This window comes from Tachysurus fulvidraco, chromosome 17 (genome assembly GCF_022655615.1).
Source record: "Tachysurus fulvidraco isolate hzauxx_2018 chromosome 17, HZAU_PFXX_2.0, whole genome shotgun sequence".
In the NCBI taxonomy this organism is placed as follows: Eukaryota; Metazoa; Chordata; class Actinopteri; order Siluriformes; family Bagridae; genus Tachysurus; species Tachysurus fulvidraco.
Genome location: NC_062534.1, coordinates 15,702,588 through 15,717,627, shown reverse-complemented (window position 1 = coordinate 15,717,627; position 15,040 = coordinate 15,702,588). Strand labels below are relative to the sequence as shown.

Genomic DNA, 15,040 nt, shown 5'->3' with positions numbered 1-15,040 from the left:
AAAAGGCTTTTTGTTTCAGCTGAATTAAAAAAATGAATGAAAAAAATATTCTAATGGTTTAGGGCTTAAAGTCTCTCAAAAGCATACATAATTTTACTTCGAAATAACTAATGTGCTGTAATGTATTAATTAATGGCATATATATATATATATATATATATATATATATATATATATATATATATATATATATATATATATATATTCAAATTATATTAGATTTGAGGATTATTCTAAAGTTAGATTATTGCCCGGTGTTAAGGATACACAAACGTCTACGTACCAATTATATAATATATCGTAAAATAAATTGTAAAATAAAATAATATGAGAAAAGACAAAGAATAAAAAAAATAATATCCTCCATTATATTATATTGGGCCTTTAAGCAATAAGATAATAATAATAATAATAAAAATCATCATCATAATGTAGAAAAAAATCATCATCATAATGTACACACAAAATACACAATATATATATATATATATATTCTTATAATATTATTTAGAAAACAATTAACATTGCTTTGATTCTATTCTGCTCGTATATACCAACATATAAGATTAGCCAACTAGCTTCGGGATAAAGGTGTATTTTGTTTCAAATTGGTATTAATTGATTTTGCCACTTTTAAGACAGAATGCAAAAATGTTTAATGTAACTGCGATATTTAAAACAAAGTACAAACTAAAGCCTAAATGTGCTAAATACCGCAGACATATCATACCGCTTCCGTGTGTGTGTGTGTGTGTGTGTGTGTGTGTGTGTGTGTGTGTGTGTGTGTGTGTGTGTGTGTGTGTGTTTTCTCACTCCGGTTCGGTATGACGTCACCTATATTAAGACGAAAATGAAGAAACAATATGGATTTCTCCACATAAAATATTCACAGAGCCGCTCTATTCTCATCAATTATTAAAATGAGAGAATAATATGTCAACTGAAAAAGCTCTCTTGTAAATATGCTTATCAATTTTACTCATAGTCACTTTGGGCCACTCGTTTAATATGTTTTATCTTTGCCCAATCTTTGAATGGCTTTTTGAATGGTGTTGCGCAGTGCCGTTGTGTCTTTTACACTACAGTGAATTGTGGCAAGCGTTAATTTTCTGTGGTTATGTTATAGGGAATTGCAGGCTCGGGTCTCCGATATTTTTATGCGTCATGCGGTTTTTTTTTATTTAGATAAACAATCTTCTTATTTAACACAGGAATCCTATGAGCTTTTACGGAGTTTCAACACGTTTATAAGTCTATACATTAGATAAAAACAGTCAAATTCTGAGGATCTACGAACACATTCAAACTCCTTTGTTTCACTCCGCACCCTTGACTTTATTTCCCTAAAAGAAAACCCACTCAATATTAAATGTCAAATTTACACACCACATATTATGTTTATGTGCTTATTTTGCGTGGTTTGCATGTGTCACATGGCATTTTTTGTACCTATTAATCATTTATTATTATTAATCATTTAATTTTTTTTAATTTATTTTAGAATTTTTGATGTGCTCACTGGATGCGCACGTGCAATTGAAATATTATTTTTTATTTTTTTACTCACAATCTCATAAGAGATCCGATCCGTTTCAAATGAATTCACAATAACAACTCGATTTTAATAGTGTGAATTCAGTAGGAATTTTCTCGCAACAGTGTCCTCTATCATCTCATGTCGCATGTCCGCATTTCACAACAAGTGTCCCACTAGGGCTCGTTGTGCTGCCTGAGACCTGATATTCACCGCGCACCGCACCGCACATCACAGGACTGGGACGCAATGAAAGGCAACACCACGTGTTTTTTGTTGTTAATTGACTCCTTGGCAGTGTGCAAGTTTATTAAAGCGCAGAAATGCATAAACAGTTCAGTCAATAAAAATAGCTGGTTGACATTTAAAACAGAATTACTATGAGAGTGTGTGCGTAATGCAATAATCCAAATCTCACTTACTACTACTCTGTCGTACCTGTATATTCGTACAGGAGCATAGGCTGAACAGGTTTCCTTGTTGTAAATATGTGGGGTTTTTTTTTTTTTGCCGTTTTTGTGTTATAGTGTTGCTCAGCATGCCGCATTGACGCGCAACAGCAAAACCAGGACATATTAGCAAGCCCAGATTTCTGATTATGAAGAAAAAAAATTAAATTGCACGCAATTACTGCTGGGGCTGAATGCACAACAATAATCACACCACCCTATAAGTACATGATGAAAGGCAGATAGACATTGCACGGTACCACTTGGATCCAAGGCGGACGTTTGATGCCAAATTATTTCTTCTCTATAGTCTGGAGGAGAATCTGAACGCACATCCTGGTGTGCCTTTTGACGAGCATAAACAGCGTCGAATACCCACGTTGTGTTTCAATATCCCCTCACTGCATCCATTATATGTATATTTATTAGATTGCTACAAAGGTAATATTCGCCACGGGAAAAGCCAGGCGTTGTCGCATGAAGGTGATATCACGTCGAAGTGATTTTATTACTGTCCGCATATTCTCCGAGGTAGGATTTGATATTTTTTGATGTGCCCACGCTAAATTCTATTACAGCGACATATCATTTAGAATTCCCATTGCTGTCGAGCTCGCAAAGGGCTCGTGCGCTTTCGTTTCCACCTGACCCGTAGATTTATTTGTGGCCTCTCTGTGATAGAAACGCTTTTTGTTCGCACCTGACACGGTGATGGGAAGAAAAAAAAAGCTGGCTTTAAAATAAAATTCCTATTTTAAATAAATATTACACCATTGCATCAAATGACGAGAGTCAGCGTTTTAATAAACTTAATTAAATTCAATACCCACTAGGTAGTGTTTTCTAATTCGTTGGCATTTTAACAAAGACAATTTATTTATGTATTTATTTATTTATTTATTTATTTATTTTTCACTAACATTCTGTAATCTCATTGAAAGTGATTATATGATCGCTTTAATTTCACGTAAGTTATTACGCTCTTATCGAATTGATTATGTCGCGACCTTGACAGACTGTCAGTCAGACTCAGCCTGGTAATTAATAGCAATCAGGTTTCATGCAGAACTGATGTGGCTGAGCTTCTGATCACATCACATCACATAACAAGCCTGCTCACTTACCTTTTACCATTAAGATGCACGATTGGCTGACAGAAGCAAACGGCTCTTGAGATGCATGGGCTCAGGATCATGTGTTTCTTTAATTTGACTGGAATTTGTTTTTAATATTTGATACCTAAACGTATTTACACTGTAGGAACCTAAAGGTCAGACGTAAAGTCCAAACCTGACTTTATTTCTTTTTATAACTAAAACAGATCCAATGTCAGATCATTCTCTCCAGTATGGCCAGTGTGAATAATGTGAAAGGACTTTTTTGAGTTCCTATCTGCCTGCAACAGCTTGTGAAGGAAACTTCTGTTACACATGAGCGTGTCTGAATGTGGAAGATCTTTTTGGTGAAAATACTTTACAGACGTCTAGCTCAGTATTAATCCTCCACTGGTTCGTATGTCACACGGTTAGCAGAAAACCAGTAAAGCACCAAATAGTGTCCTCACATCACATTGTCCATCGATAGCCTACATCTGTCTATGTCAGTTATCTGTAGGATTAATAAAATGCAAAATCAAATTTCATCATGTCCAAAAACAGTTCAAAATGGGGATAATTACTATATATTTTCTTTAAAAGCTGCACCAATGTTAACATGAGAATGCTTTGGGGAAATGGCCCTAAACCAGTAGGCTGTCTAAACGCTGATTTTCAGAGCAAATGCAGTTCATCTGACATTTCTAGGTTAAATTACAAAGCTACTGTACTCTCTGCTCACCCATATTGCAGATGTTTTGCACCATTAACACTTCAAGGGTTCTTTAAGGGTTCATTTCATAATTAAGGGTTCTTATCCTGCTAAAAACCTTTCTTCTTGGGAATACATTCAGACAGGGAAATGCTGTTCTTTACAGAATTTTTAAATGCCACCCATTTCTTTAGGATACCACGCATGAACAGGCACAATATACAAAATAGAACCCTACAATAGAATATATTTATGCTTTAATAAACATTAGCACATTTTTGGTTATTAATTTGATTGTTTTGTATATAATTTGTGGTTTTTAAAATGTTATAAGGTTTTTCATGCTTTTATTGCAAAAATTATTGAAATGCTGAAATCCAGTCCATACATGAATTTTATCATAAATAATTATTGATTTATTCATTCATTCCAAAGAATTTTTGTGTGTCTATTCTGTATATATTCTGTATATTCTGGCTATACATTAAATAAATGTGTAGTTTGTTTGTTCAAAAATATATTAGTAATATTATTAGTATTTCACCAGAATTAAAATCATTTTGAAAGAGAACACATTTAATTTTACCTTCTTTTTTTGTGCATGCCCACACACACACACACACACACACACACACACACACACACACACACACACACACACACACACACACACACACACACACGCACACACACACACATACACACAAAGAGTGACATAGAGAGAGAGAGAGAAACAAACATTAAGTGTGAACAAGTCACTAGGTTTACATTTAGTCAAGCTCATATTAGTTACTTACTCCTGTCAGCGAGCAGGCCCAACACATTACACTGTTGATAAACATGGGCAGGCTGTTAATAAGCACCCAAAGGCCTTGCTGTGCCTGGGGCTGTCATCTCCGTACATGGCTACAGGGCCAGAGGGCCTCATCTGGAGGAAACTCAACCAGGGTCTTCCCCCATGGTATTATACTAACCCAAGTTAATATAATATAAACAAATAACTTGACTTCAGATATCTATTGCAAACTGTGTGTGTCCAGGTTAATGCCCTACTTTACTAAAGAAACATCCACCCAAACAACGTGTCTGAACAACCAGGTGATCTAGTCTCAAAAACTAATGCAAACAGCTTAAATATAGTTAATGTTAGTATTCAGTAACATAATGTAGAACAAGTAGTATTCATAACAATGTTAGTATTGACTTAAAGGTGTATGGACAAATTTCTCATGAGACAAATTTCTCATGCTATTAAGTAATAGCATTTTAAGGTACAATATAAATATATACACATGTCCTGATAAAAGATCCAAAATAAATATTTGAAAGATTATGGTATTACACTAGGGATGTATTTATTTATTTATTTAGTCAGAATTGTATTAAAAATGTATTGCAACCTATATATCTCATAGGTTTGTTTATGTATTTATTTCCTATGCATATATACATTTATGCTTTATTAATAAAAATGCAGCTTTTGCTGTCTGATATTTTTTAATAATGAACACATCTGAAATATTTTCTTAACACTGCACATTTGTGTTTTCATGTTTTACAGCTGCTCTGTCTCCGTTCTCGGTAACGCGGCGGATCGGTCACCCGTACCAGAACCGCACGCCGCCCAAGCGGAAAAAGCCGCGCACGTCGTTTAGTCGCGTGCAGATCTGCGAGCTGGAGAAGCGCTTTCACCGCCAGAAGTATTTGGCCTCCGCTGAGCGCGCGACACTCGCTAAAGCGCTAAAAATGACGGACGCGCAAGTTAAAACCTGGTTCCAGAACCGCAGAACCAAATGGAGGTGCGTAACTTCTATTCATTCATTCATTCATTCATTCATTCATTCATTCAACGCAACTCTCTTCATTGAAATCTATTATTTAAAACCGTTTCTACAGAATAAAATAATAAACGAGATTTAATAAAAACAATAATAACATTCTAAATGGAATTTATAAAACCCTATTATCAAAAACAACCTATTGCTAAAACTCAACACCCCCACCACCACCACCACCACCACCAACAACAACAAATGTATGCAAGCAAACAAAGAACCAAACAAAAGACCTTTACTATAAAGTGATGTTTCCTCTGTTCTATTTTTATACTTCTAGTTCCAATTGTGAGGGAGTTAAGTACATTTTGCAAACGTGTTTTAGTAAACAAAAATGATATTTTATGTATTTTATTATGTCTTTTCCACATATATCTGAGGTTTGTTTTTGTCTTACAAATAGATTCACCTATGCATTAAACTATTACTATTTCTGTAACAAAATGAAATATTAAGTTTAAATGTAATGCATGCTAGATTATTGTAGCATACAGAAGAAGTAAAAAAAAAAATACAGTTACAGATATGAAAGCGCACAAATAATTATTTCAAACTGTTTTCTCATTGTGGTTATTCCCAATATGTATAAAACAAATAATGTTTTTTTTTACTATTCAAACCAGAACACATAAATAAAAATAAAATAACGTAATAGTTAGTTATAAATCTAAGGGTTGTTATTAAACAGACATTAGAGAGATACATTTTCATTTAGTGTATATTGCCTTTGTTTTGCTTGTGAACACTAGAGCCTCTGAGTATCTGCATGTGTCTCACTAGGCTGCATGAGGAAGTGTTGGCCTAAACATGTGCAAGGAAGTGGATGTAGAGGGAAAATGCTTTAAAGGATCACAAAGTGCAGCTTTAAAATTTAATTTGACGTATGAGAAAAGTGCCGCAGGATACAAATGTAGCCTATGTAATGAGAACAATAAAGAACCACGGCTTTTAGATTGGAACCATTTGTTAAAATTTGGGCTCGATCGGACTGATCCCCTGTTGGCAGTAAATGTTTGTGTTTGTGTGTGTGCACCAAGCCAGACAGCTCTCTTGCCAAGAGTGAGATTCATTGAAAAGGGCATTTTGTGTCTCGTGGTAAAACAACACTTTGGTTTTGCTTAGCTCTGCTAAATGTTTTCCCTTCATTTTCTTTGGACACCAATTTCCTTGACCAAGCAGAAGTGCTGCAGCTCTTAAAAGCTTACGTTGAAACTTGCTTTCTAGTGCATTATGGAGCCCATAGGTCTGAATAATTGAGTGTATGTCCATCCTTTCGCTTTAATCCAATCAACCTGTTGCTGTTGGCTCTTTTAGGACAAATGAGTGTGCAATCTAATTAAGGGCAGGCTGACTTTACCTTGGTTTTTATCAACAAGCTACAGTGGGCAGGCGAGCTGCTGCTGAAGCTGATGCATTTATAATGAAGCTGAGTCATGGCCTTTAAAGAATTATAGATTAAAGAAGAATAGATTAAAGCCATTTTGATGTGTCAACTCAATAATATATCCTTCTCTATTTCATTTAGACATTAGTGGGATCAGTTGTTGGCTACTTAGGTGAAATTAGTAGGCCATATAATGTGAATCTTTATTACATATAGGGAAATGTGATAACTTCTTTTCACCTTACAATGTATTTGCTGTATTACCGTAAAATACTTTTTCATTCAGATATGTGGAGCAAATATGTGCAATAAATATTAACAATAATCACAAAGGTACGACATATATTTTTGATATAAATTGTAACACGCAGCACATTTTTGTATAAATATTAAATTACATTGATTTTTATTTAGTTATTTATAGGTTGTCTACAGTCAGGTTTTCATTTCACTTCAAGTTGTATGCGGTATATAACTGTGTAAGCTACACATAAAATCTTGGAATACTATATATAAAATATTATACTAAATACAAGATTAGTTACATTATATTCTATTATATATAGTAATATAAAATCGTGGTATTGTTTTTATCACTTGAAAAAAAAGTGTAGTTGAAGATATAAATCCAAAAATGTACAGTTTCAATTATAAATGTGAATAAATATATCAGATACTATAATCAGAAAAAAAAAGAAATAAATCGGACACAAACTGGCAGTCTGTGGTGCTGACCCTGAAATATTCAAAACATAATGGTTCATTCAAGGTAATGGTCTTCTTCCACTATTAGAAAGCCGTTAACTTTAAAAATTGACCTATATTCACTAGTTCTGGTCATATATTTATAACAATTAGCGATGTATTTGTGTAGTGTTGTGCCAGCTAATTCACTACTACTGAACCTACATGGATATCACAACATATTATATCAGAATGTTCTTTGGAAGTATTTTCCAGGAGGCGGTTTCTAAAATATTTACAGAATATAAGTAGTGCTTATCTTGAGTTAGACTCTGTGTATGTTACCTATGTAGTTACCTACAGTATGTAGCATTTCCCGATTTTAACATGAGCAGAAATATGTTTACTTAGTCATCTGAAGTAGACACTGTAGAACACTTTTTGATGTCCTCTATATATTTCTGAATGTTTATTCTATAGTTAGTTTTTATTCCCACATTACAAAAAGGGATCTAATACAAGTCTGAAAAAGTCTACATCAAATGATCCACTGAAACCTTTCTACAAACCTAAGCGATTTTAGAGATGATTTTAAAGATTGCGTAATGATTTTAAAAAAATCTGTATTTTTGAAAAAAGATTTTTAACTAAGCAAACAATTCTTTTGTCATTTAGTTCGAAATCAGGATTTTAGTAAAGCTTCATCATTTCTGACAAAAGACTGATGATAAATGAACATATGTTTTATTTAAAATATATTTATTTAATTTATTAAACCACATATATATCTAGTATCAATATAAACACATACACATCTAAGCAATGTTGACCAGCATCTTATTTTCATTAGTAGCTTTTATTATTATCTGTATCATTGTAGTTCAATGGTAAAGCCATGAAAGCACATGCGCACATTGTCTAAGCAAAGAATATACCAGCAATCAAACATCAAATGCAATTGTAAGATATTTTTATCCCTGGAAATGGGTAGAAATTTCACTGTAGTTTTTGAGGGCTGTACAGGAAATATAAAAAAAAAATTCTCATTCTCATCTGTTTATCTTATATATAAAACCAGTGTAGTTGATGGATATAAAAAAAAGTTTTTTTTACACTAGTAACTTTTACACTAGTGCAAAATTAAAACAGGAGAAATCATACTGAAATCGAAAACTTTACATATGTAGCATAAAATGTGACAGTGAGAATGATAGCAGATGTTTCTGATGCCGGGGTAAGAATTATATGGAGAAAAAAAGAATAAATTAAGATCATTAATAGCAAATTAAATTGAATGCATCTATAATAATGTGGATTGTCAGTAATGCTGTGTGTATGTGTGTGTGTGTGTGTGTGTGTGTGTGTGTGTGTGTGTGTCATAGTCGAATCACTGCTGTAAGAAATAGTGCTTACGTATATATGGAACCATTAATTTTTTCAAACATTATTATCGCCAGTATTTTTCTCCATCAAGAATTTTGCACACCCCTCTGTTTACTATTGAATTATTACTGTTTTTAGTGCGTTTAAATAAATACCCTCTAAATTCTGTCAATTTGGGACTGTCATTGTTGCCAGATTGTGAAGAAATCTACAATAGTTAGGAAAACTATGCTGAGACAATGTATATCTAAAAATAATTTTTTGAAGACTACACATTGTGGGAGAAATATTATCCAAGTCTTCTTTTTGTTTCTGCTCACAGGAGACAAACAGCTGAGGAAAGAGAGGCCGAGAGGCAGCAGGCGAACCGTTTAATGCTTCAGCTCCAGCAGGAGGCTTTCCAGAAGACGCTGAGCCAACCGCTCCAGCCCGACCCTCTTTGCCTCCATAACTCATCTCTGTACGCTCTGCAGAACCTTCAGCCGTGGGCCGAGGACAACAAGGTGACCTCCGTCACCTCTGTCGCATCCGTGGTCTGACCCACACCCCCCTAATTTGAATTGGCTAATGAGAAAGGAAAGGATTTTATAGCCAGGGTTTAATAGGATTATGGGACGCAATATAGGGGAACATTTGGGTGGATCTCAAACACATTTGGACTGATTTCAGGAGCCTAAGTTCTAAGCCATAAGTTAAGCATATTTATTTTGCAAAGCTCTAACAGAGATCTCGCTTCATTCTGTCCTGTTTATTGTGTTCTCTTCCAGTCATATATGGAAAGAATTGAATCATTTAAATGCTTTATTTTATATGATGGTGTGGAATCAGCTTCCTCTTTGTAATGAGATAATACTGACTTGGAAGAATTGTGGGGGAGGTCAGTGACAAATGAGTGTGTTGCATTTCTTCATTCCCAAATGGACTGTAATGGAGGTTGAAACCCAACACACTCCTTTTTTTCTGATAAATATTGTTACTCCCACCTGAATCTGGTCATTAGTTCATCGCTTACACTCCGTTTTTACTCCTTTTCCTTCAGCTGCCCGTATAACAGAGGGCGGCATCCTGTTGTCTCTTCCAACCCAAAAGCGTGGATGAATTTCGCCCATCAAGACGGCTGTTTGTCTACGTGCCATCTGGCATCAACGAGGCCGACTCAACCACTGACTCGTTTGTTCTTGTTGTTTTGCTTTGAGCTCCGTAAGATGTATTTGTGATGCATGTTCACCGCGTCTCTTGTGTGTAGACTGGGACTGAAGACCTGGAGTTCTTCTTCACCTGAACTTTGCAAGCAATTACAAGAAGTGCTCCCTGTGTATTCTTCATGATATGACATTCAAAAGCCGTTTTATATTAAACATGATTGTGACTTCTAAAAAAGTCTATCGTTTTTAATCACTTTTTTGTTTTACTTGCGTCTACCTCTGTCTTTGTGCTTAAATCTGATAACGAACAACCAACAGACAATTGAGATGATAACTGAACTGAACAATAAACTCACTCTGTAATGTTTTCCAGTATCACTGCCTGTAGATAGGAGGCTTTGAGTAGGGTTGGTAAAAAACCTGATATGGCAAGGTGTTTTGTTGCCCGTGACCCGTGTCCATCCAGAGCATGTGTGTGCTGGTAAACAAGTATTATCATCCATATAAAAAGGAAAAGAACAGTGAGTCAAAACAAAAACGTTTCCTCTCTGGATGCCACAGCACAGCGCTATCAGGGTTAATCTCATGAGGAGGGGTGCAAAGCTCCGCTGTATTCTCTGCACCAAATGAGCCTTCACACTCCACACTACACATGGCTGCCTCTCCCAGGAAATGCTGAAGAAGTAAACTGATTAGAGGAGTGTGTGGTGTGCAGTCTGTGGCCCACAGCAGAGAATCCACAGCAACATAAATCAAAGGCTGCTGCTTGGATTGGAAAACAGACTATATTTAATAGAAATGCCAGTGTTATCTCTGTAAAATAATACAGCTTTCTGGGATACTCTTTTTCTAAACACTAGTCTAAACTATTCGCTCGATTAGTTCAGTCAAAATGTTGATTTTTGAGAATTTTTTTTTCTGATTAAAAAAAACATTTTTTTCAACTAGCTCTTTTTTAAGATAAACCTAGAAGTCTTTTCATATTACAACTGACAGATTAGTGCTGACACAGATTTAATTTCAACTAACTAAATACTAGACTAAATACTTAAAAAAGAAATCTCACTCCCTTTGTAAGCATTTCATTATTCATATCCAGATTCCAACGAAAGGTGATATAATATGTTGGTATATAGTATAATATGTAATGTGTAATATATGTAACTAATATTGTGTGTGTGTGTGTGTGTGTGTGTGTGTGTGTGTGTGTGTGTGTGTGTGTGTGTGTGTGTGTGTGTGTGTGTGTGTACACACACACACACACACACATACACACATACATATATATACATAAAGTGTATTTTATAACTTTTGCATTACTGGGTCAGTAATTTAAGCATTTCATCATATCCAGATTCCATCCTCCTACTAAACCTCAACATGAAAATCTTACAAAAAATTATTTCTTATAATATGATTGAAATGTTGAACTAAAGAAAATCCCAAATGATCACTTAACACATAAAGTCCAGCTGGAATGCAGATCAACACCGGATCTGTTAATTCAACAGTGCAATTTTTGTATGATGATTGTATAATGACTTGAAATTGTTTATGTTATAATAAAAACAACTTTTCACTTGATCTAGATAGTCAACAAAAATGAAACTGAAAACATTTAGATATCAAAACAAGAAGCATGTCACCAGGTACTGAAAGCAAACCAAATGCATGCAAAACCTGTCAGAACACTGTATGCATACTGTAAGCAAAAACAAATGTGTTTTGCGGCTGATAAGAGATACATCCTCCACTGTTTTCATGTCAGCAGTTAAACTGTACAATACAATATTTTCTATATTCCTTTTTAAAGTATACCTAAGCCCACAATGATACAAGTTCACCTGCTGAAAAAAATCCTGCTTTAGCTCAAACTCTGCTTTGAGTTTGTAGTGAGATTTGATGTTGTCTTGGCTGGTTTACGTTCTGACAGTATGAGCCGACTGCCTGGTGATACCTCTTTCACCCCTATTTCCTCTTCTAGCCCTCAACCACTTTCATCTCATGTCTCTCTGCCACCATTGCGATGTGACTTGGATCGTCTTACAAAAAAACAATCCCTCTTCTTTCACTGTTTTCAAAACCTGGTATTGTTTAGCTACAGGTGTTGTGAGTGTTTCTTTATCCGCGATAGTGTGCCTCTTTTTTCCCCCAAAGTCTACACAACGCCCTACACAGATTGGCACAGTTTAAAAATATCCACCACACAAAGAAGTCTAAAGTAGGCATTCATGTGTACAGACACTGCAGGAGTAAATCAGTTCAACCTTTATTGTCTGGCCTAGTGGTGGAATGGTATTTAAAAAAAAAAAACACAGTGTGATAAGCATAAAATCCCTGTATCACTGTCTGTTTCACATATGCTATGATATCATTGTCTGTACAGGTAACACGTTTTTTGGTATACAGCAAACAATACTATTTCATACAGACATATAAAACCTCACACAACACTGCTATTGTGAACTATTTTTTCATGTTTCATTTTCAGGTTTTTTTTTTGTTTTGAGCCTTAGAGGACACTAAATCATTTTGTCACTGTCTGTATCCATATACTATAACACGAAATGAATAATATGAGTATTATAAATGATCATATTACAGTATACTGTGCAGCACAAACTCATACCCTTAGTGTGATCCCTTGTGCTCTTTGTAGTACATTGGTTTCATTGCTTGATTGATTCACTTCATAATGTAGAAAAGCAATTAAGGAAAAATGAAATTAAAGGCCCATCACCGTAAAAAATAAATTACAGTTAACTGACAGCAATTTTCTCAGAGCTGAGATGTCAAGTAGTTACTGTAATTAATATTTTCAGCATTGTTACAGCATTGTTTGTTAAAAATAATGGCACCTTATACAGTGTATTTAAATAAAGTGCAGCTGTAGTCCTGATTTAAGGATTATTTTTTGGCAGTATCTTAATGTAAACACTGCTGCAATATTAGTTACACTGTTGTTGTTGTTACTATCATTCGAACCATGCTGTACGTCGTATTGCATACATGTGTATGAGTAAAAAATCCGAACATTAGATCATGAGGAAAAAAGTGTGCTAGCAGTCATTTAATTTCACTTCGCATAAGAACAAAAAAATATATATCAGTGAACAGAGGAACACAAGAACATTGTTTCCTTTTGTATAATTGCTCACATGAAAAGGTTACACGAAAAAAAATGACTAATACAGTATAAACAGTGACAGAACCAGCAACAGATCTTACCAACTATGGAGTGAAGTATTAGATAGCACTCTCCAGTATTACATTTACAGAATTTGACAGAAGGCCTTGTCTAGAGCACCTTACATTTATCTCACTTATACAACTGAGCAGTTGAGGGTTGTAAGGGCCTTGCCCAAGGGCCCAGGAGCGGCAGATTGGCAGTCCTGGGATTCAAACTCAACATTCTGATCAGTAACCAACACCTTAACCACTAAGTTCCCATCATCAAAACACAAAGGAAGTGGAGGATTGTTGTTCATCTCTCCAGTACAGTTTTAGAGACTTTAAAGGATCTGTAGAAAGATTTGCTGTTTTTTAGTAAAGTCTAGTGAAACAAAACCATGCTAAGACACCTGTGTAATTACAGGCTACTGGGGGTATTTGGGGGTCTGACCCTACAAATGAAATTTACCCAAAGAAAGTTTGAATGAAGGGTTTTAATTAATTGTACTGATAAAAAACTACCATATTTTCAGTCTGGAGACTTACTGTATACTTCCTGTGTCTGAGTGGGTTTCCTTTCTTTGCAATTTACCCCTATGACTGTATTCCCACCTTGCACTCAGTGCTCCCAAAAAAAGACTTCAGAACCAAACATAATAAAGCTGTTATATAAGATGAACGATGATTGAAATATGACAGTGTAATGTAATGTCAGAAAGACAGTACAAAACATCTATTGCACACCTGCACAAATAATTGTACTTTTAGCTGTCCCAACCTGTTGTAGGTGTTAATTGACGACTTAGCCACAACCCAGTTAACTTGTCCATAAGCCAATCACAACACAGTACACAGCTCTACAAGCCAATCAAAACACAGCACACATCTCCAAGAAACAATAACAACACAGTGCACCAGCAGATACTTTCAGATGCTGTATTTCTAACTTTGAAGTAGGTTATTATTATGGAAAATCCATATGTCGGAGTCAGGGGCACAGTGGTGGGCACGCTTGCCTTGCACCTCCAGGGTTGGTGGTTGAAATCCTCCGTCTAACCTGTGTGTGCAGAATTTGCATGTTTCTTTTATATTGTTTTATTCAGCTCTCTACATTGTACATTCATAGTGTGTGTGTGATTGTTGTTCCCTACCTTGTGTGCACAGTCCTCTGGGATAAGATCTAGATCCGCCACACTCCTTTGTATTATGGGGGTAGAAAAAATGTGTGTATTTATGAATGGACCCCCCTCCTTCATTCAAATAACTAGAGAATGTAATTTAAAATGTAGTTAAGTATGATGAAATATGGGAGGAAACTGCACTGAACCTGCATAAAAACTGCAAAAACAGGTCTTTATTAGGTCATGACAGGCACTTGCATATAACACCAGCACATACCTGCTGTATTCTGCACTCCACAGGCATCAATCAACTCCACTTAAACTGCCTAACATGCCAAATACCCCTGCTAGTGCTCTAACTTTATCCAAAACAGCATATCAGTGTAGAAATAATGTGCTGCTCCAACATAATGGTAGTTTAAGTCTAGTCTAAAGTAATAGCTTTGTGCACTGTACAAACGTCAGTTTGACCATTTAACCATTTTTTTAACAGAGTTCAAATAAAATTATATTTAACACATCTAAATG

At 35.2% G+C, this 15,040-nt stretch overlaps 1 protein-coding gene across 2 annotated transcripts in view; it reads left to right on the top strand.

Annotated features, from left to right (window-relative positions):
• tlx2 (T cell leukemia homeobox 2) overlaps window positions 1-10,471 on the top strand; it is a 12,237-nt gene extending 1,766 nt beyond the window's left edge. Inside the window, exons 2-4 of one of the 2 annotated variants that reach the window (XM_027135307.2) lie at window positions 5,351-5,588; window positions 9,398-9,578; window positions 10,115-10,471. In XM_027135307.2, the coding sequence (XP_026991108.1) occupies window positions 5,351-5,588; window positions 9,398-9,578; window positions 10,115-10,126 (431 nt within the window). In that variant the 3' untranslated portion in view covers window positions 10,127-10,471. The other variant, XM_047802073.1, reaches the window with a different exon arrangement.
• The last annotated feature ends 4,569 nt before the right edge of the window (window positions 10,472-15,040 follow it).